This window comes from Hippopotamus amphibius, chromosome 12 (assembly GCF_030028045.1).
Source record: "Hippopotamus amphibius kiboko isolate mHipAmp2 chromosome 12, mHipAmp2.hap2, whole genome shotgun sequence".
NCBI classification, from domain to species: Eukaryota; Metazoa; Chordata; class Mammalia; order Artiodactyla; family Hippopotamidae; genus Hippopotamus; species Hippopotamus amphibius.
In genome coordinates, this window is record NC_080197.1 from 70071394 (window position 1) to 70097680 (window position 26287).

Below are 26287 nucleotides of genomic sequence, written 5' to 3' on the forward strand. Positions count from 1 at the left end.
AATCAAAGAGCTGCCACCACACCTTTATTGCATCTCCAGGGAAGAAGGGTGAATAACTTATGTTACAAGGAACACTCCCCCGTGTGTGCACACTACCCACTTCCAGAACACAGGGGGTGAACACAGGGTACATCTATTTACAGAGGCTGAGGAGCAAGGGGGTGGGAGAAGAATCAGTACCGGGAACTTAGAACAAGACAGTACACACATTCTGCTGGCAAAGAGAAATCAGGCTTGTCTGCGCCAGTAAGGTTTGGAGGGAGAGCTCCCCATGAAGCAAAGCGGGGAGGTGAGTCTGGGGACCGACGGTAAGTCTGGGAGTGAATTGGCACTGGGGACCCTGGTTAGGTAGCATCACACAGGTGAGCAAATTTTGGTGACTTTTAGCCTCTCCCATCTGGGCAAGCAGGGAGGTGCCAGTAAGTTGGCTTCCAGTGTAGATGTGGGTGGGGTGGGCTGAGAGGTGGGCCTTTGCTGGTTTTGCTCGGGTTTGCAGCTCTGCTCTAAGTGAAGCGATCCTCGCAGAACCAGCCCAGAGCTGGAAGAGCTGGCTTCTGACGCTGAGCGAGCCAGTGTGTGGTCAGACGACCAGAGCCTTACTCGCGTGTAAGATGGCAGGGATGGTAAGAGTCACCCTGAGTTGCCTGCGACTCCCACTCGAGAGAAGCAGCCTAAGTATGGGACAAAGGGAACAGCTACAGTGCTGCTGAGAACTGTGGTCCCGTCAGCCCCATCAACCCCAGAACAGAAGGATCACGGCTGAAGGCTGCAGGGAGGCGAGGTCTTCCTGTGATGCTATGTACAGCTTCCTGGGACGCCTCGGGACTCAGCCCACATCTCGTGAACTCCCCGTTGGCTCTGCTGACTTGCTGTGTTCATCCCACCCTTCCGGACGTGTTAACTGACGTCTTTCCTTCCTTCGTAGTCACTGTAAGGGCTGACCCGAGTCTGGGCCCGTGGAATGGAGAAATCCTTTTGGGAGTTCCGATTCTGAAAAAGAAACACTCATACTGTTCAACCCACTCCACTTCCCAGCCATTTCCACAGCACTCGGCACTCCAACCTGGGCAGGAGTCTAACTTTCCTCCCCTTCTTCTAAGCCCTCCCCTGCCCTGCACTCCAGTTTCCTGCCCTAACCTCATGATGAAGATTACAGGAAAGTAGACCCATCTTTCTTTCTAGATGGCATCTAGGGACCATCAGAGTGGTGACGTCATCTATTCCCAACGGACAAATGCTCCTGGGGTGCCAACACTGCTGGTGAAAAAGAGAACGAGCTCATTTACCTGCATCTGGAAGTGGGTGGAGTACGGAGCATACAGTGTGTCACCTGTCTCTTCAGTACCTGAAACAGACAGAGAGGAGCAGGTAAACGTCAGGGTCCCCTCCTTCGTGCCCCCTCCTGTGCTCACCACAGTTGAGTCATCTATAAAGCATGATGCCTTATGCATTTAATTCTCTGTCTCCCCGGTAGATGGTCAGTTTCCTGCGGGAGGAGACTGTGTCCTCAAGCCCAGGCACAGAGTCAGCCCCAAACTGGTTGAATAAATGAGTAACTAGCCACAGATAATCATTAGGGAAATGCCTTCTAAAACCTCTCCAGAGGCCTCCTCATCCTAGGACCCCTCCAAAATCGCATTTGAACCTAGTCTTTTCAGACATGTATCTGCTGGAGGTGGACCTAGAGAGAATCTCACTGGGGATTTACCTACTTCCTTACCTTACCTGACAAGGGGAAAAAATGTCATGATTTTCTTTGTGAAGGGATAGAACCTATGAATAATTGTTTTCTATGAATTCGGGGGAAATTAGAGGGTTATTTATTTTTTTTCTGTGCCATGCAGCATGCAGGATCTTAGTTCCCTGACTGGGGATCAAACCTGTGCCCCCTGCAGTGAAAGCTGGGAGTCCTAACCACTGGACTGCCAGGGAAGTCTGAAATCAGAGGGATTTAAACTCAGGAACAGACAAGTAAACACAGACGCCCATCATGAATACTATTTAGGGAATTCCCTGGCAGTGCAATGATTAGGACTGGATGCTTTTACGGCAGGGGGCACGGGTTTGATCCCTCATCAGGGACCTAAGATCCCAAGCTGCAAGGAGCAGCTAAATAAATAAATACAACGGTGAGTCAAAAATTATCTGCACTCCAGTTATATTAAAACTTCTATAAATTCTACAGCCAGAATGTGGATAATTTTTGACTCACCCTTGTACAATTTAAAGCAATCCATTTATTTCCCATCAAATTTACCTGTTCAATTTACTCAATAAACACTTAAACACCTTCTGTCTGTAAGATATGTGAAGAATAGAAGGATTAACAAGAATGATTCCTGCCCTGAGGTTGTTGCTGGAGAGTCTGGAGTATGATAGCTACACAAATAACTCCTCGATGAGACAGACTCTGATAAGAGCATCTCAAAGGTCTAAAGCTATGCAGGGCGAGTGAAGACTGAGGGAGACTGGTGAATAGGGACTCTGGAAAAGCGCAAGAAGATGCAGGGACACATCAGGCAGAGGACAGACACTCTTTGAGCCCAGACACGCAGGCAGGGAAGTGCAGGGACTTGGTTTGAACACAAGAGCACAGCTTCAGGGTTGGTGGGGTTCAGGCTGTGAAAAGCCTCACCAAGGATTCGGTAAATGCAGTGGACGCTGGGGAGATAGTGAGGCATGTGGGCAGGAAGGGGTGGTGTCCAGAGAAGTATTTTAGGGAGGGGAAGCTGACAGTGACCAATAGAATGAAGGGAAAGAAGGATTAAAGGAAGGAAGACTAGGGACTTCCCTGGTGGTCCAGTGGGTAAAACTCAGAGCTCCCAATGCAGGGGGCCCAGGTTCAATCCCTGGTCAGGGAACTAGATCCTGCAGGCATGCCGCAACTAAGAAGCCTGCATGCCTCAAGTAATGAGTCAACATGCCACTATGAAGACCCCGCATGCCACAACTAAGATTAATTAACTAATTTAAAAAAAAATAAAGGAAAGGACTTCCCTTGTGGCACAGTGGTGAAGAATCCACCTGCCAATGCAGGGGACACAGGTTTGAGCCCCAGTCTGGGAAGATCCCACATGCTTCTGAGCAACTAAGCCCACGCACCACAACTACTGAGCCCTCTTGCTGCAACTACTGAAGCCTGCGTGCCTAGAGCCCGTGCTCCACAACAAAAGAAGCCACGGCACTGAGAAGCCCTCGCACAGCAACGAAGAGTAGCCCCGCTCTCCACAACTAGAGAAAGCCTATGCACAGCAATGAAGACCCAACACAGCCAAAAAAAAAAGAAAAGAAAAGAAAAGAAAAAAATTTAAAGAAAGTCAAAATATTTTTAAAAAATAAATAAATAAAATAAAGGAAGACTAGTTAGGGACTGATAACACAGAGTCCAGGCATGAGGTATGGAATGAAGCATTGGGAATGCACAGGAGGGAGTGGGTGGTAAAATATCCCCTCTGGCCCTCCACCTCCCTTCAGTCCTTCCAGTGCACAGGAGAGGACCCAGGGCCGCAGAGAGAAACACCAGCAAGCTTTGCATCGCAGGCTTCAAGGGGACAGTAATTTACTAGCTGGAGCTACAAACCTGGCCTTGGAGGTCCCTCACTCCTGTCCCAAACCCACTCCCCTTCCCTGAGTAGACCCAGAGACCGGTGTAAACCCAAGAGACCAAGGCACAGAGGCCTATGAGCAAAGGCAGTTTCTGCCTATCCGGGTAGCCTGGTTGCTCACAACTCCAGGCAAGAGCCAAATTCCCTCCCGCGGGCCAGAGATGGACAATAAAATGTAGCTCTTCGGGCTACAGGGAAATCCTCAGTAACTGTATGGAGATTCCTACTGGTTTATGATAAAAGAGCTTTCTCCCCACTCTGTGCTCTGTGGTCACTGCATCACTGCACGGCTGGGCTTTGTGCACTCAAATCGACACAGGCTCCACATTTCTGGAAGGATCGCCTACTTGTCTTTTATAAAGAACACCATCTCACCCACTTGTCTTTGGGGATTTGTCTAATCATTCCTTTCCCATTCCTTCACTCCATCTTGTTCAGTTCAGAGAAATCTACATGGTAGATTGTAGATTGGGTAGAAAGTACTAGATAAAGACCCCCAAGGCCAGCTTCTGGTTCTACTTTTCTCTAACTAGCTGGATGATTTTGACTAAGATCAGAGCCTTGGTGACCTTATCTATTAAGATCCAAGCCTTGAAGAGAGGATTAAGATGGTGGAGTAGGAGGACGTGAGCTCACGCCCTCTTGCAAGAGCACTGGAATTACAACTAACTGCTGAACAATCATCCACAGAAAGACACTGGAACTCACCAAAAAAGACACCCCACATTCAGAGACAAAGGAGAAGCCGCAATGAGATGGTAGGAGGGGCGCAATCGCGTTAAAATCAAATCCCATAAATGCTGGGTGGGTGAATCACAAACTGGAGAACAGTTATACAGCAGAAGTCCACCCACTAAAGTGAGGGTTCTGAGCCCCACATCAAGCTTCCCAACCTGGGAGTCCAGCAACGGGAGGAGGAATCCCCAGAGAATCAGATCCTGAAAGTCAGTGGGATTTGATTGCAGGACCTCCACAGGACTGGGGGAAACGGAGACTCCACTCTTGGAGGGCACACAAAAAAGTGTGCTCACCAGGACTCAGGGGGATGGAGCAGTGACCCCATAGGAGACTGAACCAGACCTACCTGCTGGTGTTGGGGGGTTGCCTGCAGACGTGGGGGGCAGCTGTGGCTCACTGAGGACACAGGGGCACTGGCAGCAGGGGTTCTGGGAAGTGCTCATTGGTGTGAGCCCTCCCAGAGTCTGCCATTAGCCCCACCAAAGAGCCTGTGGGCTCCAGTGCTAGGTGGCCTCAGGCCAAACAACCAACAAGGTGTGAACACAGCCCTACTCATTAGCAGACAAGCAGATTAAAGTTTTACTGAGCTCCGGCAACCAAATCTGATTAAAGCTTTACTGAGCTCCGCCCACCCAGCCCTACCCACCATCAGTCCCTCCCATGAGGAGGCACACGGGAGGCTCCTAGATAGCTTCCTCCACAAGAGGGCAGACAGCAGTATCAAGCAGTATCAGCAGTATTTCATCTTGCGGAACTGAAAACCACAGCCACAGAAAGACAGAGAAAATGAAAAAGCAGAGGACTTTGTACCAGATGGAGGGACAGGATAAAACCCCAGAAAAACAACTAAATGAAGCAGAGTTAGGCACCCTCCCAGAAAAAGAATTCAGAATAATGATGGTGAAGATCATCCAGGACTTTGAAAAAAGACTGGATGCAAAGATTGAAAAGTTTACCAAAGACCTAGAAGAATTAAAGAGAAAACAAACAGAGATATGCAACACAATAATGGAAATGAAAAATACACTAGAAGGAACCAATAGCAGATTAATTGAGGCAGAAGGGCAAATAAGTGATCTGGAAGACAGAATGGTGATCATCACTGATGCAGAAAAGAATAAAGAAAAAAGAATGAAAAGAACTGAAGACAGCCTGAGAGACCTCTGGGACAATGTTAAACGCACCAACATTCGCATTATAGGGGTCCCAGAAGGAGATGAGAGAGAGAAAGGACCCGAGAAAATATTGGAAGAGATTATAGTTGAAAACTTCCCTCACATGGGAAAGGAAATAGCTACCCAAGTCCAGGAAGTGCAGAGAGTCCCAGGCAGGATAAATCCAAGAAGAAACATGCCAAGACGTATAGTAGTCAAGCTGACAAAAATGAAAGACAGAGAAATGTTATTAAAAGCAACAAGGGAAAAATGACAAATAACATACAAGGGAACTCCCATAAGGGTAACAGCTGATTTCTCAGCAGAAACTCTGCAAGCCAGAAGGGAGTGGCATGATATATTTCAAGTGATGAAAGGGAAGAATCTACAACCAAGAATCCTCTACCCAGCAAGGATCTCATTCAGATTCAATGGAGAAATCAAAAGCTTTACAGACAAGCAACAGCTAAGAGAATTCAGCACCACCAAACCAGCCCTACAACAAATGCTAAAGGAACTTCTCTAAGCGGGAAACATAAGAGAAGAAAAGGACCTACAAAAACAAAAACAAAAAACAATTAAGAAAATGGTAATAGGAACATACATATCGATAATTACCTGGAATGTAAATGGACTAAATGCACCAACCAGAAGACACAAACTGGCTGAATGGATACAAAAACAAGACCCATATATATGCTGTCTACCAGAGACCCACTTCAGACCTAGGCACACATACAGACTGAAAGTGAGGGGCTGGAAAAAGACATTCCATGCAAATGGAAATCAAAAGAAAGCTGGAGTAGCAATACTCGTATCAGATAAAATAGACTTTAGAATAAAAAATGTTACAAGAGATAAGAAAGGATATTACATAAAGATCAAGGGATCAATCCAAGAATAGGAGATAATTATAAATATATATGCATCCAATGTAGGAGCACCTCAATACATAAGGCAAATGCTAACAACTATGAAAGAGGAAATGCAAGGCAGAAATAGAGACACAGGTGTAGAGAACAAACACATGGACACCAAGTGGGGAAAGCGGGGAGGGTTGGGGGGGAATGAATTGGGAGATTGAGATACCAAATTGTACACTCTAAATATATGCTATTTATTGTCTGTTAACTGTATCTCAATAAAAGTTCTTAAAAAAAAAAAAAAAAAAAGATCCAAGCCTTGGGGACCTTATCTATTAAGATCTGAGCCTTGGGGACCTTATCTATTAAGATCCGAGCCTTGGGGACCTCATCTATTAAGATCCAAGCCTTGGGGACCTCATCTATTAATATCCGAGCCTTGGGGAACTTATCTATTAAGATCTGAGCCTTGGGGACCTTATCTATTAAGATCTGAGCCTTGGGGACCTTATCTATTGATATCCGAGCCTTGGGGACCTTATCTATTGATATCCGAGCCTTGGGGACCTTATCTGTTCTATTGGGAGTATGACATGATAATCTTGCATGTTCCTTACAGTAGTAATAGCTTATGACTGCCCCCCATTTTTCCACAAGGGATTCCCCACCCAGCCAGGCTCCGCACCTTGCGTGACTCCCTCTTGAGAATAAGCTCTGTTCTCCACACCGTAGCTCTGCTTCATGAGCTGAGGTTTACAGAATGCATCTTCCACAGGGTAATCCATGGGGTTCCGTTGCCTCGTGAGCAGCTGCAGCTCGGGCGCAATATAAGCCAACAGGAAAACCCAGCCATTGGCGACCAAGGCTGAACCGAGGATGGTGTCATCCCACTGGGTGCCAGGGGTAGGAACCATGAGCAGGGTGATCCACGCCACCCAGATGGCGATGGAGAGGAGCGTGGTGAGGTAGATGTGGGCCCCATGTCTCTTCCAGCCAGTGAAGGACCCCCGGAAGGTGAACGAGGCCATGAGGAAGGTCAGTGCCATCAGGAAGAGGACGTAGATGAGCAGCATGACGAAGTCCTCGTTGCGCCGGGGAGGAGGAAGCTCGGAGAAGATGTTGACGTTGGTCCTGTTCATGGTGAGGACCACATACTCGAGGGCGATGATGTCCTGCACCAGGCTGAAGCCCAGGGCCAGGCCCAGCATCGCCAGCATGGAGAGCGGCTGCCTCCCTCGGACCAGCTTTGTCAGGTTGAAGGCGTGAACCAGGAGGCAGGAGAAGCAGAGGGCAAAGAGGATGCCGAAGAGGAAGAAGCGTGTGGGCCCCGTGCCGCCGTCAAGTTTGATGATGAAGGCGAACGTGAGGCCAAAAATCCCCAGCACGCCCAGCAGAAAGAGGAACTGGGTGGGGAGCATTTTGCGCCTGTTGGAGTCCTGCACCTTGCAGATGAGGACCAGGAGGGCGATCACGAAAGCCACCGAGGTCACAGCCCCCACCGCGGCCAACGCTTCTAAGACGATGCCCCAGGCTGCCTTCTTATCACAGAGCATGTAGTACCTGGGGTCCAGGCCCGAGCGGCAACCACCAGGGGCTGAGGACATTCTGGTCCTGCAAGAAAGCAAAGATGGGCTGGGGGTGAATCTCCCCACCAACTCAGGCACAGAGGACCAAAAATGATTCGGAAACAATGTTGTATATTTAGCCAGGGTTTTGCCCCTGAACTTACAATGTTAGATCAAGCTACTAGCTGTTCTCCACCTCTCGTGGCAAATTCTAAAGGCTAATGAAGGGAAGGAACAATTTCATACCTCCCCCCCCCCCCCCCGCAATTTAACTATATTAATATTTACCCTGAAGCCAGGGGGCCCAAGGGCTCTGATGAGGTATTCGAGAGTCACATCTCAAAAAATATGTCACAAATAACTCGCCAGGGTTCCTGATGTGTGTGGCCAGTGTTTTCTTAGGAATTGGTGAACATGGAGATGTCTAACCTTAAAGTTAACACTTTGGGAATTCCCTGGTGGTCCAGTGGTTAGGACTCAGTGCTCTCACTGGTGGGGCCCAGCTTAGATCCCTAGTTGGGGAACTAAGATCCCACAAGCAGGGCAACGTGGCTGAAAAAATTTAAAAAAAATAAAGTTAACGTTTTAATCATAATTTATCAGCCTCCAGTTCTTTTCCGTCTTGGGCCCAGCCTCAGATATTATTTGTAAGCATCCCATTCTCTTGTGGACAAGAGAAGTTATCTGAACCGTAGATATCTCTGCAGGCCAGCCTTCCCCTCTCAGCCACTGGGCCCTCTTCTTCAGCTCTGCTGTCACCATATTATTTTCCCTCTTTAAGGTTTGTAAGGATGGCCCTGCTAGTCCTGAGAAGCAATGGAAGGTGTCTTCCCTGTCATAGGGCTGGCGGCACCGTGAAGCTTGTGGGATCTTAGTTCCCTGACCAGGGATCGAACCCATGTCCCCTGGAGGGGAAGCACGAATTCTTAACCAGGAGTTAAGATACTCTTAACCAGGATAACCCTGGACCTCCAGGGAAGTCCCTCCCAGCTTCACTTTGTAATATAGCTGTTCATTCAACCAGCACCACTATGTATCCATCACTCTTCTAGATGCTCAATGGTAAAGGGGAAAACAGACATCAGACATGATCCTTGCTGCAGAAGAAATAGACAGAATGACGTAATCTTCCACCACTGCCACGGCCTTCTCATGGTCTTCCCTGGCCGGGGGTCTGTCCCCTGCAGTCCACCCCAGGCAAATGACACCCCGGTCATCCCGACCGCATGCAGAGCACAGAGCAAAGAACAGGTTACGTCCCACCTGCGCTGGGCAGTGCAGAATGAGACACGGGAGGAAAAAGGAAGGCAAATGCGCTTCAGATACAGGCAACCCCTGAAATACAAGGCCCCCAAAGTCTGATACACCTCGCCTTGGGTGGCGTATGGGGGGTGGTGACAGGGAGGGGGATGCACCCCCTTGTCTATGCTGAGGATGCAGGAGAGGAAGAGCCCGGTCTACTTCAAGCGCAGCAGCACAGGGGAAGGGACCAGGCTCCTGCATTCGCCTCACTCCCCACCTCCCCACCTCACTCCCTCAGACAGAGCAGAAGGGCAGCGTCCCGCTGGAGAGGTGTTTCTCTCACCCCCCCTACCCCTCCCTGGCAGCTGCTCCTTCCCCACCCTCAGGGCAGTGCCGTTTGTTGACAAGTAGTTGCCATCATAATTACCTGATAATTACAAAGGACTCTGAAACTGAGGACTCTCAATCTTGAGAGGCTGAGGAGGTTTTCACCTAAAGGAAGTTTCTGGTGCTGCACAGGAGGATGGTAGGGCAGAGACCTCCTGCCCCCAAGTTGGACCTCTAGGCCCCTCACATCTGTGCAGCTGTGCAGGAAGGGGTTGTATCTTGGGGCCTCCTGGGGCCCACAGACCAGGGTCCGACACTGTAAGCACATAAGGTAGGGGGTCCCTGGAGAAAGAGAACCAGGTGTGGCTTTCTTGACATAAGAGAAACCATTTTTGGCCTAAGCCATTTTGTAATCTAAGCCTGGCTTCAGGGCTTGCTCTTGAACAGGTCTCAGCAATTATAGAAAATTTCAAGCATACTCAAAAATAAAGAGACTAGCACAACGGAAGCCCATGTATTCATCATTTGGTTTCAAAATTACCACTATTGGGCCAATTTTGCTTCATCTACCTCCCCATCCCACTCACCAGGTCATTTTTAATCTAGTGAGAAATCCCAGACATCATTCTATCCACAAAAGCTTCAGTATGTATCTCTAAAAGAAAAAACTGCTTTTTAACTTAACCCCACTTTAGAAATTAACAATGACTCTTTAATATCAAATATCCAGTGAGGGTTCATAGTTCTCAATTCTCTCACACGTCTTTTTTAAAAACTTCTTAGTAAATATTTTTTTTTATCTGAGTGACTAATGTTTCGCAATTATCCTTCCTAATTCACCTCTCGGCCCTCCTCCACCCCTTCCCCAGCATGACATCTGCGCAACGGTCTGAACTGTCCTAAGCCCTTTGAATTTTGTCAGAGGGAAACCAAACTCACCAAGCTCACTAACAAGCAGGTCTGCACTGAGAAGGTGCTGGGTCACGGAGGGAATGGCCCAGGTGAGCCGCCAGGAAGGACGGGTGAGGTGGGGAAGAAGATAGGATTCTGAGACGCTGAGGTCTTCTAGAAAGCAGGGTTTGAGAAAGAAGAAGAAAGCAATCAGCATTGGGGAATAGAAACCTCCAGGAGCTAAAGCAACAGCCTCGGAGAACCAAAGGCCTGGAGCAGAAGGAGAAAATGAAATGAAACTGGTGGGCATGTGGACATCGTGCATAACCAGAGTCAAGGGCAGAGAGACCTATGGGACTTGCCTGGCAGTCCAGTGGTTAGGACTCCGAGCTGTCACTGCCGTGGCCCATGTGCAGTTCCTGGGCGGGGAGCTAAGATCCCACAAACTGCCCAGTGCGGCCAAGAAAAGGGGGGGGGCAGGTGGAGCAGAGAGACCTAGGGTCCAACCAAGAAAGGACTTGCTCCTACAAAGACCAAACGGGGGCAGAAAGAAACAATTTACTCTTGGACTTGCTCTGAAGGGGAGGGAAGATCTCATAACTCATTCTCACCATGGACCAGGCATGGCTGTATGCATCTCACTTATTTAACCTCACAGCCGCCTATGACATAGCCCATATTACTATCATCCTGTCCACAATTACAGCAGGTTAGCTGGCTCCCCAGAGTCACACAGCTACTAAGAGCAAGAGCCAGGATTCAAACCTGAATTCTAACTCCAACGTCACAAGTCTTAACACAACACCATGCAGCCCGCTTTGTCTGGTAAGAACTTTAAAGCCAGGGGTGAGGGTGACCTGACAATTAGAAACCGGGGGCGACCACATGAGCGCTCGAGTGCTGCTTTGGGCTGTGAGCGTGGGTTAAATCAGCTGAGATGCACAGCTGGCCCTTGTGAGTCGCTCCCACTGTTCAGAGTTACGCAGACCCTCAAATTCCTACCCAGTAAAGAAGTGACTGTACCCACAGACTGGCTTGCGTGCTCCTCTGCCCTAGACAGGGCAGGATAGGAGCGCCTTTGCAGAAGATGAGAAAGTGGGGCAGGAGGCATCCCAGGGGTCTCCCTGTTTATGAACCCGAGGCAGTGGCACTAAAAGCCAACTTCAGATCTACCACTGGGTTGGGAAGTGGCCTAAGAAGCCCCTAGCCCATCATCCATGTCCTACCAACTCTACATCTCCAGTATCTCCTAGGTTATGTCCATCTCTCCCTGCCCTGAGTCAGCCCACCATCGTCTCTGTCTGGACCACTTCAGAAGCCCGAGCTCTCTGTCTCCAGGTTTGCCCTCTTGGAGTCACTCTATTTACAGTCAGAGAAAGAGCCATAACCTGTGCATCCAGCCCCTGCCTGCCTCCTCAGCGTCTCCAAGCCCTCCTCATCCCGATACGTGTGCTTCTCGTCATCCTCCAAACAAGCTCCACTCTCACTTCAAACATGCCGTCCCATCGGCATGGGACATTCTCCCTGTTGTCCTCCATTATCCACCTCCTTAGAAGTTCCCTCTTCCGGGATGCTTCCCCGGATGAGCTGGTCTGGTGAGAGACAAACCCCATGAATTCCCAGAGAGCCTGCACATCTCCTGCCATAGCATTTATCACGAAATCCTGCAGTGCCTGTTGGTGAGTCTGCGTCTCCTTCTCCTGGGCTGCCCAAAACGTTCATTCCGGTTTTCCATAAGATGTCATGGAAAAACCCAAACAAACATTTTGGCCAACCCAACAGATTCAGAGGTTCTGTAAAGGCGGGGACTGAGCTGTGAAAAGTCTCTCCCCAGCTGCTAGCCTAGCGCCTGGCGCAGGGTGAGCGCCTAACCAGGATGGATGAGTGGGGACAGAAGTGGAGTCTGCTGGGGAGCAGGACAGCTCTGAGATGGTGGGGGCAGGGGGAAGATCTCCTCACAAGCCCCCATCCGAGAATCCACTGAAACCCCCAGCCGAGACCCTGATATCCCTTGGCACTGCCTTAAGCCCTTTGCAGATGAGTCAGGGCATGATGGAAAGGTTAAGAAGACAAAAACGGAAGAGGGAGGAAAGGGAGAGGGAAAGGAGAAAGAAGAAACAGAAGGGAGATTGGGGGGGGAAAGCGAGGGAGGCAGGGAGGGAGTCACTGTGCTCCGTTCCGAGCCCTCTGACTCTGCCCCTCCGGGAAAGAGGGGTTTCAGCTGCCTCTGTGTGCGTGCGGACACCACTTCCTGGAACCTCCACCCTCTGCAAAGCAGGGCGGATGCAGAACAAGAGGTCTGAGCCCATGTCCTGCTCATCCCTCCGGGGAGCTCCTTGCAGACAATCTCCTAGTCTCTTTCTCCCTCCCCCTCATCCCCCTTCCTACCCCATCTCCTGTCATTAAAAGAATACGTGCCGAAAAATCCTAACCAAACCCCAGAGGTGAGGTTGAAGGGTCTGAGTACGGGCTGGGCTCAGCACACCAGAGGAATGCTCACCTGCCGGGAAAATCCTCAGGGGTCCTGGAGCAGCACTGGCCCTAAAGCAGCCTTGACACACAGCATTGACTGGGATGCAAGGACAAATGCCAGCATGTGAAAGGTCTCCCAGCTTCTCCTTTGCAAACTCTGAGACTCCCCTTTTCCCAGAGAGAAAAGGGAGGGTGTCTGGAGTCACTTATGTCCAGACCTAGCAGGTTGCCTAACTGGCTGTATGCAACCTACCCCAGATTATCTGAGCAGGAATTACCCGCAGCCCTGAATCTTCCCCAGAGCTGATCTTATGTTTCTCCTTCTGAGATCTATCTCCTTCTGTCATCTGTAAAGAAGAGGACGACATACGTATAACTGATTCACTCTGTTGTACACTTAAAACTAACGCAACATTGTAAGTCAACTATACTCCAATAAAAAAATTCTTTAAGAAAAATAATAAAAATAAAAAGGCCTCTCTCACCTTCTGAGATGGCCCACACTCTGTCTGCAGAGTGTGTTTCTCTCTAAATAAAGCTCTAAATAAACTTCTTACCTAAAACAAATAAATAAATAAATAAGACGATACTGACCTCTTAGGATGACTGCCTGGGGAATATCAAATAACTCAAGTGCTTATTAAAGCTGGGCCTGCACACCATCCCAGCCAGTCAATTGGTGATTTTTCAGTACTTTAATTTTCTCTCTATTCTGGAATTGCCACATTCAATCAGTAGTAATAAAATAGTCACAGTATGAGTAAAACTAATCACAAGTACTCTCACATGCTGAGTCCTCTTATGAGCCAGGCTCAATGCTGAGTGTTCATACGTTTTTGATGTGTGTTCACTCATTTACATGCTTTTACAACTACTTTCTCATTTACTATTCCTACAACCCATTTTGTAGGTGATAAGGCTGACTCTTGGTGTAAGACTATGCTCTCTGAAGCTTTTCTCCCTGACTCCAGCCTCTCTCTATTTACTTATTTTTAGTGTTTATTTTTTGAAATTGAAGTATAGTTGACTTACAATGCTGTGTTAGTTTCTGGTGTATGGCAAAGTGATTCAGTTATACATATGTATATATTCTTTTTCATATTCTTTTCCATTATGGTTTATCACAGGATATTGAATATAGTTCCCTGTGCTATACAATAAGACCTTGTTGTTTATCCATTCTCTTTTTAATAGTTTGCATCTGTTAACCCCAAACTCCCAATCCATCTCTCCCCTGTCCACCTCCCCCTTGGCAACCACAAGTCTGTTCAAGCCTCTGTCTATTTAAACAATGTCCAAGAAGTTTCCAAAGTAAGCAGTCCTGCATTTGGTCAATCTTCTTGAATTTGCTGTGTTAAGTACAAAAATTGTGCAGAACCGCAGACAGAAAGTGGGGCTGCTGCCCCTAGGAGGACCAGCAGAGTCACACTGACATACAAATAAGGGTTGCAGAGTATTCAGGGAATGCTGAGAGTACACGGAAAACAGCGACCCACTCTACCTAAAGGGGTTTAAAAAAAACGGGGGGGGGGGCTTTAGAGGGGAGACCAGGGGGAGATGAGGCCTGAAAGATGGGCAGAGTGGTGGGAGATTTTGGGAAGGTAGAACCAAATGGAGCTTAGAATTATGGGGACTTCCCTGGTGGTGCAGTGGTTAAGAATTCACCTGCCAATGCAGGGGACATGGGTTCGAGCCCTGATCTGGGAAGATCCCACATGCTGCGGAGCAACTAAGCCCGTGAGCCACAACTACTGAAGCTCGCGTGCCTAGAGCCCATGCTCCACAACAAGAGAAGCCCATGCACTGCAACAAAGAGTAGCTCCCCACTCGCCACAACTAGAGAAAAAAAGCCCACTCGCAGCAATGAAGACTAAAAAGCCCATGCACAGCAACAAAGACCCAATACAGCCAAAAATAAACAAATTAATTAAATTTAAAAATTAAAAAAAAAGAAATATAGGCTTGTGGGGAGAGATGCCCAGTTTAGCTTTGTTGAATTTAAGATGAATTGGGGGGGCTTCCCTGGTGGTCCAGTGGTTAAGAGTCCACACTTCCACCACAGAGGGCACGGGTTCAATCCCTAGGGGGGAACTAAGATCTTTTTTTTATTGGAATATAGTTGATTTACAATATTGTGTTAGTTTCCATGTACAGCAAAGTGATTCAGTTATACATGTACATATATTCATTCTTTTTCAGATTCTTTTCTCATATAGGTTATCAGAGAGTATTGAGAAGAGTTCCCTGTGCTGTACGGTAGGTCCCTGTTGGTTATCTATCTCATACATAGTGGTGTGTGTGTGTTCACACAAGACTATGCCCCCTTTTTACAGTGGAGGAAACAGAGGCACAGAGACATTAAATAACTTGCCCAAGATCACCTGGCTCTTACACGCCAGGCTCCTGGAACTTCCCTGGTGGCCTAGTGGTTACAACTCAGCGCTTTCACTGCCATAGCCCAGATTCAATCCCTGGTCAGGGAACTGAGATCCCGCATGCCATATGGCATGGCTAAAAAAAAAAATTATTATAAATAAAAATAAATAAAAGCCAGGCTCCACGACACTAGGTTGCGCTGACCCCTCTGTGATTGGACATGTGAGTCTGAGGCTCAGGAGATATTTGGGCTGTGAGCACAGATGAGGGGTCATGGGCTCACAGCAGGTATTGGAAGGTTTCAGAGGAGACCATATCACACAGGGAGCACGCATGGCACCAAGAGGGCCAAGGACAGATCCCCGGGACACTGTCTCATGGAAGCAGGAGTCAGCAAAGTTATTCAAAAGGTAATTGCCAGGATTAGTATAAGAAGCAAGCCCGGCTGGTTTCCTAGAAGTCAAGGAGCAGTTTCCCACAAAGTGGTTGATGGAAGTAAATGCTACAAGGGCAGCAAAGAAGAGAAGGCATGGGAAGGGATCTTTTGGTTTTGCAGTTAAAAGGCATATCAAAACATAAATTAATTAAAAATTAAAAGCACTTCAACTCCTTTTTGTCTATGATAACAGATTCAGCCCCAGTGTGAGCATCAAGGCTTTTCTCCAACTGGTTCTCCCACCCACTTTTTCCTGCCTTCCTAACTCCCCTCCCCACATCTATGCAAGGCAAGCAAAACTTCCAAGAGTATTTTCTATCTGGAAGGCAACTGGGGCTCCTCTAAGACCCTCTCTGACAAAGTCACTCTGCCTCACCACCTGCATTGTTCTCCTTCCCAGAAAGACCATTCTTCTCCTCGTCACAATTCATGTTCCATGTTTCTTAGAAACTTGACCCAAAACTTACCTCTACCTTGAAGGCTTTTTTAATTATTAGCTCCATCTCATTCTAAATTTGTAGATCTTTTCATAGTTTTTACAGTTAAGTAGTTCTCAGCACTCATTTTTCCATACCTATGTCATATATTATACATTAATATCAGTGCTAACTCGCTTATGAGATAACAAGGAAATAGACAAAATAGAGCAAATCTTCTATTTGTTGGTATCTTCCTCACTATGTGCTCTGTGCAGTGGAGCAAATATTATGGACTAAAACTGAGCGTGACTATAACTCACAGCAAATTATTCATTAGCAAGTGTGAGTAATGGGGAGGAAGAATTTTGGAAGCTGAACATGTGCTGATGCTAACCCTTACAATTTTATCGAGGCTGAGTTCTAAGACGAGGGTGGAGTCGCACAGAAATGTCTCTGTCCTAGGTGAAGGATTAGTGGTAAACGGAAAGTGTCTACAGAGAAATCTCCAGGATCCCCTCTTCTGGGTAAGCCTTCCAGATTCTGATGACATAAAAATGATGCATCGTGGCAACAGCTTATGAATAACATCTGAATAACATCACTGAGTTGAGTTTCTATGTAGTAACTGGGAAAAGTAAATCATCATTCCACCATAGGCAGATCTAAACACGTATAACAGCAGTGTTCATCCCAATTTCTTCACTTTTGGAGGTATTACCGTCTTCCTCCAGTCTAAACAATGCATATGAAAGTTAGATACATTACTGAAATATAAAATAAAATACTGGAAACTGCTTTTTTTAAGATTTTGAGTGAAACTGCTAAATCTCTTAGGCCCAGAATTTTAAGATGTGAAATTTCCAGAAAACAGGTGGATAAAGTGAAGCCCTCTACTGGTATAACAGCTCAAAGCTCTCAAAGACACCTTCTTCCAAGTAACTTATTTCAACATATGAAGGTAACATACTTGTATTTATATTCCCAAACTAAACTTATCTTTCCTTACAAGCCTGTATTTCTAAACCCTGAGAATGGTACTACCATGCACTTAGTGTATCTAAAAGTACAATATAGACTATCTAATGTGGGAGAAGATAGAGAGAGCAGACCACATGGCCAAAAATTAAATGACAATAGCAACTATTGTTACAATAAATGTAAATGGTAACTTTTTTATTTGGAAAAGTCTAAATTAAACAATATTATACCTATAAGAATCTCACCTAAAACAATAAGATTCAGAAAAGTTGAGAGCAAAAGAAAGGAAAAAATGAAAATAAGTGCAAAAAAAAAGCAAAAATAATGGATATGTTTATTTAGCAAGTATTATGTACCAGGTACAAAATTAGATAATAGCTTGCTCAAGATAAGAAAATTAAGTAAGAGTTGAGTTATTAATATCACACAAAGTTTAGATAGAGACAAAAAGCTATTATATTGACCTAAAAGCTTTTTTATAATAATTAAGAATACTCCACATTGAAGATATAACCATCATAAACTTTTATGCACCGAATAACATAGCATATAAAAGCTACCAGAAATACAAGGAGAAATCAAAAGAAATAGTATAGTTACAGAAACTTTAATACTTCTTTATCCGTCTTCAGCAGATGAAATAGAAAAAGCAAATAGTAATATGGTAAATTTTTATAAATGTTGTACGGATACTTTGATACGCTCTATCTTCCTATTTTATTAGCTCTCTACTATTAATCATGTAATTCACATTCTCTATATCTGTGATGAGCAAACATTTTTTGTAAAGGGCCAGATAAGTAATTTAGGCTCTGCAGGCCATTTGTTTATAGCTGAAAGCAGCCACAGATGACACGTAGACAGTGAGCATGGCTAAGTTCTGATAAAACTTTATTTACAGAAACAGGCTGTGGGATGTATTTGGCCAGGAATCTAGTTTACCAACCCTCTCTATATGATTTCTTTTATTGACGTGGTCATGGGACGTTTACAAAAACAGTATATTTTAGACCACACAAAAAAAATCTTAAAGTCTAAAATAAGAAATGTACAAGAGAAGCCACTGCAATGAGAAGCCTGAGCACCGCAATGAAGAGTAGCCCCCACTTACCACTCACTGCAACTAGAGAAAGCCTGTGCACAGCAACAAAGAGCCAATGCAGCCAATAAATAAATAAATAAATAATTTTTTAATGAAATAAAAATAAAATAAGATAAAATAAGAAACGTACAAAATATATATTCTGACCACAAGGCAATAAAAATAGGAATATAAGTAGCAACAAACACACCAAACGACTCAAAAAGTTCAAGACTCCTCAAGCAAAATTATTATTCGATTCATTGTTTTTAAAGGCCCTATTTTACCAACACATCATTTCCTGCCCATTTCCTCAGCTAAGCCTATGGATTTTTAAATAGCAGTGGACCTGAAGACAAACCCCGAGAGTGAGAAGGATAAAAATCACAGTCAAAACTCTTCTCGTCCTATTATCTTCAACTCCCACTAAGGAGTGGAATACAAAGAAGCAGACTCCAAAGAGGACACCCAAAGAGACACGTACAGATAGAGATGAGCTAGGGTCTCAGCCCTGGGAAGGAGCTGGGGGCCTTTCCAAGACCCCTTAGGAGGAACTCAGGGTCCAGCCCAGGCCTCCACACAGCTGCATGGCCTGCAGAGCTGGTATGAGAAATCAGGCTTCCTGACTCCAGGTTGAGAACACTTCCCAGGTATGTTAGCCTGTTTGAGTTCTGCTCATTCCCATCTGCCCTTGGAGCACCCACCTACCTCTCCACACCAAGAGGAGCCTGTCTCCCAGGTGATACCTCTGCTGACACCCCACCCCCACCCCCGCATTCCTTCCCTCTCCTGTAGCAGCCAGCACACAGACCAGAGGGCAGGGTTCTCACCCCCATCTTCACCCCTCCCCGGGCCCCTCGTATCTGAAGTGGCTCAAGTACTCCCCTTCAGGAATGAGTTCACCTGGCGGATTCAACCAAACCCTTCAACAGGTGGGGCATTTACCAACCCTCAGAGGCAAAAATCAGCCTGGAAATAAGTCAGGAAAGTCCTTCAGATTCCTTGAACCTGAACTGGCTTTCCCTTCCTTCCCCCATGATGTGTAACGGACCATCTTGGACAGTTCGGGGCCATTCCCGAGTCCCATCTGGTTGGTGTCTGAAGGTGAACTGTTACTGGACATCCAAATGGACACTCAACCCAGGGGTCCAGGGCAACTCAAGGGACGGCAGAGGAGGGACTGCTGCAGAGCTGACGCCCACACTCACGTCAAGAGAAAGGTGGCTTCTAGAATCTACTTCCCCAAATTCAGAAGGGCACACTTGTTGTTGAAGAACAAATTAAATGGGCACCTTACAGTACCTGGGTAAAGTAGCAGTGGTCACCAGCTCCCTCCTCCTCCCTACCCCCGCCCCCCCAATTCCCTGCCATTCCTCTAAGATCATCCCCCTTCTCTTCTCTTCCCCTAGACTGACCTCTGAACTGCTCACCTGCCTGGCACCTACTCAGTTTGTTCAGTGTATCTGAGCAGAAACTATTTCTCCTGATTATCTTTTTGCTCTCTGCCTCTTAGCCAGGGACGTCCAGGGGGTGGGAAACAAAAAAGCAATCTGAGTTGAGTTAAACGACAGGAATTCCTTTCTTGGGGTTGTTTTTCCCTCCGAGCCAGCTGTAGTCCATTACCAGGGTTTCTCTCCTCTTGTATCCCCACTCCCAGCGCCGCTCTCCCCCCCCCCCACAGCCATCCCCCCCCCTCCCCCTCCCCCCGAGGATTTCAACCCCGAGGCCGGCGCGCTCTGGGCTCCGTGCGCCTCACTCACCCTGGTGCCTTGGCTTTGGCGCGTGAACTCGGCGCTGCTTCCCGCGCTCAGAGGCAGCACGGGAGCCCCTCGGTGCTGCGAGAACCCGCCGCCGGCAGCAATCCCGCCCTCCGGCGCGCGCGGAGCGGTTATAAAGGCGGCTGTCGCCGGAGGGAGGAGGGAGAGAGGGGGGGAGCAGAGGGACAAGGGGCGGGAGAGGGTCAGGGGGAGAGGACACGCCTAGTCCAGTTCCACGGCACTGCGTGCTGTTATGAAAATAAAGTCCCTGCGCCAGGGAATGAGCCAAACGCCACCTGACGTCAGTTGCACAGTCACCCCTGAAATAGGTGGTGGTGGTGGGAGGGGAGACCTGAGGCACCCAACCTGCCCCGCCCCAGGGTGCCAGGTAAAGAAAGGGGTCAGAGGGGACCGCTCCTTGTCTGTCCTGCCAGCTGTTACCTCCTGGAGGGAGCCCCACCCGTCCTCCTGCCGGACACTCCTGTCCGCCCAGGGCAAGGGCTAGACATCTGCCGGTGCCTGTGTGATTCCTGGGTCCCCTGGGAAGCCAGACCAGGGAAAGGAGGAGCGGGCCACCCTCTTGGGTCTCCGCAGCCAAGGCAGGTGGAGGCCAAGGAAAACCTCCTCCAGGGGCCCCGAGTCAGCTCCGAAACTCCACTGGTCAGAAGGGTCCCCAGACGGGCACCACAAGTGCTGTCCCAGGGCAGAGAGATGGAGAGATGGTTCTCTCTCCACTTTCCTAACTATATCTCTTAAAGTCTTGACAATGCACGTGGAGGAAAATGTGGATGCCAGATAAAATTATGAAATAAAGGAATTCGCCTTTGGCGTCTGGTTCCCCCTCCCTCCGCTGCACACTCTTAGGCCATGATCAAGCCAATCCCACTGAAACTTGTCTTTATTGACTTGCCAAACAATCCCTGAGTGGCTGCCTCCTGGGCGCCGGGCTCAGGGAAGTCTCTACCTCTACTGCCTTGTGGGAGGGGGGCTGTGTGCTTTTAAGGTGCTTCTTAGTTAGCACACTTGCTCAGCCAACCTGGGATTCTGTGCATATAATGAACAGGAAGGCCCAGGGCTCCCCAGCTTTCTCCTTGTGTCTCCTCACACCCCAAGTTTCCAGTCTTTTTAAAGGTGACTTTTTGGAGACAGTGCCTCCACCTTTGTTAGGTTTTTATTTCTCTCTCAAGAATCCACAGACAGGGACTTCCCTGGTGGAGCAGTGGTTAAGAACCTGCCTGCCAATGCTGGGGACACGGCTTCAATCCCTGCTCCAGGAAGATCCCACATGCCACGGAGCAACTAAGCCCATGCACCCCAAGTACTGAGCCTGAGCTCTAGAGCCTGCAAGCCGCAACTACTGAGCCCAAGTGCCACAACTATTGAAGCCTACGCGCCTAGAGCCCATGCTCCACAACAAGAGAAGCCACCAGAATGAGAAGCCTGCACATCGCAATGAAGAGTAGCCCCTGCTTGCTGCAACTAGAGAAAGCCTTCATGCAGCAACAAAGACCCAATGCAGCCAATTAAATAATTTTTTTATAAAAAAGAATCCACAGCCAATGTCTTGAGTCTTAGAACACTTCCCTTGAGGCCTGCAGCTCAAAGGTCTAAGTCCATGAGTTCCTTTCCCAGCCTCCTAGGCGTGCATGTGTGTGTGTGTGTCTGTGTGTGTGTGATTGTCAGAGACTGGAAACGACAGTGCTTTATAGCATGTGCCGTCTGCAAAATCAGGTCACCTCTCTGGACCTCAGTATTCTCACCTGTTAAAGGAGGAAGTTGAACTAGTTCAGCTTTGTCCTGTGGATATGTCATTCAAGTCACGAAGGTCAGCCACATGTATAATTTAAACTTCCTAACAGCCACAGTAAAAGAAATAAAAAGAAACAGTGGAATTCATTTTAATGATACGTTTTGCTTAACCCAAGAGACCCCAGACATTATCATTTCAACATGCAATCAATGCTTTGAAAATATTAATAAGCTACTTTATAGTCTTTTTTTTCAAACTACATTTTCAGAAGCCTAGTATATGTTTTATACTTCCAGCACTCGCTAGATTGGACCAGCCACAGTTCAGGTGCTCAAAAGCCCTGGGCTAGCCGTCCCTAAGGGCTCTTCAGACATCACCGTTTCAGGAGTCTGGATCACCAAGGCTAGGCTGAGGTTCATGACATCAAGGAAAAGATGTCAAATTGGAGGCGGGAGGGAAAACAGAGGGGTCATGACTTTGGGGATTCCCCCCCACAACCCCCCACCCCCGACCTTCGCAAGAAACTCGGGGAAACCTAATGAGAAAGGGGTGCATGCGTTTTGTTTTTCCTGTTACTCCTTGTTCTCTAGTGCCAGCTGCCTGGCAGGTCCAGGGCTGCGTGTGGGAGAGCCTTGTGTTTTGAAGCGCTGCCGTTGATCACCTGTGCCTATTAGTCTCCACTTTTCTGTTGACTTCAGATTTCCCACCTGGTCCTCTTAGCACTCTCTTTTCTACCCCCCTTGTAACCGCCTTGTCTCTTCCCAACCTCTTATCAATAGGCAGCCCAGTGCCAAACCAGGACCGGGGTGAGGTACTCAAGGCACAAAATTTAAGGCGGCACTAACACAGCCCTGAGAGTGGGCGCCTTCTTAAACTCTGAGCCCTGGACACCTTGCACTGCCCCAGAATCCTTGTGGGCCCACCAGTCTGGGAGGTGGGTGGGGGGAGACTGAGGAGGGCAGGGTAGCTGAATAATGTTGAGACGCCCCCAAGGAGGACAGGGAGGGACCCAGTAGAAATAATTCATGTGCTGATGGTCCGGAGAACAAGGCTGAGGCCCTTGGAAATCAGTGGGAGAAAGAACATAAAGGGAGTCTGGGGACGCAGGCACAATCCAACTCGAGTTCTCCTCCTCTGAGTGTCACCTGGCTTCGCGTGACAGGTGGCATTGTTGAGGGACACAGAAAGGAAACTCATGTGACTGGAAATGAGAAGACACAGGCTCACAGTAAGAGTGCTTGTTCCAGAGGCTGGAGAGGACCTTCATTCAGCTGCAAGACCGGCTGGGGTCACTTTCCATGAGGACGGGCCTGGGTCTGCCTCTGTCTGGGAGCCCCAGAACCCAGTTCCCGCGAACCCCTCCCTCACCGCCCCCCTCCCCCCACCCAACCATGGCCACTAGGACCCCACCCTTGATCGCAGGACTGAATCAGGAACACAGACGCTGTCCCAGTGCCCTGATGCTCTGACCCCTTCACCAAGGCCGCCTCGGCATTCGGGGCTGTAGAACCTCAGGCCGGGGGCTGCCCCTTTCTCTGCCCGCACTTCCTCACCAGCCAGATGGAAGGTGTCACCTGTCCCCCACCCTGACCTCCATTAAATCTCATTTAAGAAACATCTGAGGAATTCCCTGACGGTCATGTGGTTAGGACTCCGCCCTTCCACAACAGGGGGCACGGGTTCAATCCCTGGTCAGGGAACTAAGATCTCAAATGCTGCAGGGCATGGCCAAAAAAAAAAGATGCATCTGAGTTGGAGGAGATAAGAACAGGGTCCTCGGGTCATTGCACTCATGGACCAGCAGGATCACTGAACCACAGCTCCTCCCAGCTTCCTGCTAATCATGGCTTTTCCATCCAATCGCTAACCATACAGGAAGCATCGGAGAGCCAACTACACACCAAGCATCACAGGGAATGTAATACACATATGAGAAAGATGCTAGTTGGTCTCTACCCCTGAAGGGAATCTCCATGTTTTAACAGTCATTTAGCAGCTGGGGGTGATCGTCTGTATACCATGCTGGGGACTCTAAGAAAACCCTTGAAGGAGCTCAGTCTGGAGGAGAGATGAATGTAAGGAAACAAAAGTATGCATTCTGTTACACGTTATACTAAAGGAACACATGCGCCACGGCTGGGCATGAAAGGCCGCAGCAGTCAGAGTAGCCCTCCCGATGGAGAGAGGCTTAAAGGATGAGTACATTTTTCAGGAGGAGAGGGAGGAGAGTGAGTGACAGCCTGGAGAACATTCTAGGCTGAGGGGATAGCATTTGCAAAGTCACAGAGGTTGTGAGAGCCCTGTCCATCAGTACAGTGTGGCCACGGAGCGTGGGCAGCAGGAGGTGAAACTGGAAAAGTAGTCAGTGGCCGGCTGGAGTATGGAGTCCGACTCATCCTGGAAGCAGAGAGGCACTGCAGTAGGAAGCAGGGGGCCCACCTTAGGGCATGTGTGAGACGGGCATCCCCTCCAGCAGCCCTCAACCCAATGATCGGTGTCCTCATAAGAGGACACAGGGGGGCTTCCCTGGTGGCACAGTGGTTAAGAATCTGCCTGCCAATGTAGGGGACACAGGTTCGATCCCTGGGCCGGGAAGATCCCACATGCCATGGAGCAACTAAGCCTGTATGCCACAACTACTGAACCTGCACTCTAGAGCCCAAGAGCCACAACTACTGAGCCCACAAGCTGCAATTACTGAAGCCCGTGTGCCTAGAGCGTGTGCTCCACAACAAGAGAAGCCACCACACTGGGAAACACGCACACTGCAATGAAGAGTAGCCCCCACTCACCACAACTAGAGAAAGCCAGTGCACAAAATGAAGACCCAACACAGACAAAAAGAGAAAAAGAGAGAGAGAAAGAGAGAAAGAAAAAAAGGAAGGAAGGAAGGAAGGAAGGAATGAAGGAAGGAAGGAAGGAAGGAAGGGAGAAAAAGGAAGAAAGAAGGGAGGAGAGAAAGAAAGAAAAAGAAACAAAGGAAGGAAGGAAAAGAAAGACACAGGAATTTCCCTGGTGGTCCAGTGGTTAAGACTCCACGCTTCCACTGCAGGGGGCTCAGATTCTATCCCTGGTCGGGGAACTAAGATCCTGAGTTCCCTGTGGTGAGGAAAAAAAAAAGGAGGGAGACATGGAAAGATACACAGGCACAGACAAGGCAGAGACACAGAGGAGGAGGCTACAGGAAGGCAGAGGCAGAGACTGGCATTACAGAGGCAGAGATTGGAGTTACGCTACCACCAGCCAAAGAGCTCCAGGGATGACAGCAGCCACCAGAAGCTTCTCCCTCTGAGCTCCAGGAGGAACCAGCCCTGCCCACACCTGGGCTTCAGACTTCCAGCCTCCAGAACCCTGAGAGAATAAACTTGTGTTGTTCCGGCCTGACATACTTTGTTCCACAGCCCTGGGAAACTAAACACTCTGAACTGGACACAATTTTGCATCAGCGGCTGGTCCTGTGAGCTGCTACGAAGAGCCCGCCTAGCTCAGCAGGGGTCCCGGGCCTTCATCTTGACATGGCCTTGGTTCCGTCCTCCCACCTCCAGGAGGACGAGAAGTGGCGTGCACAGAGGGTAAACACGTGCAGCACAGGAGACACGACACTTGAGGCCCTGGAATGCAGCCTGTGGGGAACCCGAGCTTGCGGTCAGCACCCTGGCCCAGCATCAGCCCCGCCTGTCCCCGCCTGTCCCCTGCCTGGTGTGGTCGGGCCGTTAAAAATGCCAGGGTGACAGCTTGTGCGTGCCCACCTGTGGTGACTGTGCTCACACTTAGGGTCTTGATTCCAAGGAAAGCTATGAGCCAAAGCTGCCATGCTGAAACCAGAGAGGTGCCACCAGTGACCCCAAGGCTGGAGTAGAGAATCCCATTAAGTGCCCAGACTGGTTCAGTGATGAGAAACCCAATGCAGCTGCCAGTCTCCTCTTCCAGCTCCCTCGCACCCGCCCAGTGGATCTGCCCTGACCTATATCCCCACCCTCTCCCCACCTAGCCCCCCACCTCTCCAGCTGTGCTCAGCCCAGGGCAGGGAGCCAGTGAACAGGGGGGGTCACATTGCGATGAATTTGAATCATTTGACCCTTGGGGTCAGGAAGATCTGCTCTCACTCCTATCAACAGCTCCAAGGTCTATTTCCTCATCTGAAAGAAGGAAGTTCATTAATTGAATTCACAGTGTTGTCACGAGCATCATATAGACTTACGTGTAGTGTAAAGCACAGGAGATATTCAGAAATATGCACCCAGTGGCTCGTGGATTTCTGGCACTGAGGGCAGGAAGGCAGCTTCCCAAGTCTGTATGTGAAAGACAAGCAAAACAGTGAAGCTGGCAAAATTATCCTTCAGCAGCTTGCCCGCGTCAGACCTCTCCCTCACGTCCAGTTACCTGAACGCCCTTGTATTTTCCACAGGCTGCTCAAACTAAAATAACTCATTCAGACTAAAGTGTCCAAGGACTGATAGGATTGCCTTTCAAAGGCCTAGCAATTCCATGCAACACTCAAGAGAAATGAGCCACTGGTACACATCACATGGTTGAATCTCAAAAACAGCACACCAATCGAGAGAGTCAAAGAGTACAGACTGTATGCTTCCAGTTCTACAAAATTCCAGAACAGGCAGAGTTTATCTATGAT

The 26287-nt window shown here is 48.4% G+C and overlaps 1 protein-coding gene across 3 annotated transcripts; it reads right to left on the reverse strand.

Annotated features, from left to right (window-relative positions):
• Nucleotides 1–25943, reverse strand: GPRC5A (G protein-coupled receptor class C group 5 member A). 3 transcript variants are annotated; one of them, XM_057702885.1, is made up of 4 exons: nucleotides 25856–25943; nucleotides 7046–7971; nucleotides 1287–1345; nucleotides 1–990 (listed from the first exon to the last, which is right to left on the reverse strand). In XM_057702885.1, the coding sequence occupies exons 2-4, from the start codon at nucleotides 7962–7964 to the stop codon at nucleotides 898–900; spliced, it is 1071 nt and encodes a 356-aa protein (XP_057558868.1). In that variant the 5' UTR covers nucleotides 7965–7971; nucleotides 25856–25943; the 3' UTR covers nucleotides 1–897. The 3 variants fall into 3 exon arrangements, with proteins under 3 accessions (XP_057558868.1, XP_057558867.1, XP_057558866.1); XM_057702884.1 differs by lacking the exon at nucleotides 25856–25943 and adding an exon at nucleotides 19908–20013; XM_057702883.1 differs by lacking the exon at nucleotides 25856–25943 and adding an exon at nucleotides 11774–11811.
• Between the last annotated feature and the right edge of the window lie 344 nt (nucleotides 25944–26287).

Excerpts from the sequence above, each read along its gene's own strand:
- GPRC5A (XM_057702883.1), bottom strand. Across the intron at positions 1,346-7,045 it reads TCAAGAGGGAGTCACGCAAG|GTACTGAAGAGACAGGTGAC; the intron begins GTGCGGAGCCTG and ends TGTCTGTTTCAG. Across the intron at positions 991-1,286 it reads CCACCCACTTCCAGATGCAG|AATCGGAACTCCCAAAAGGA; the intron begins GTAAATGAGCTC and ends TTTCTTTTTCAG.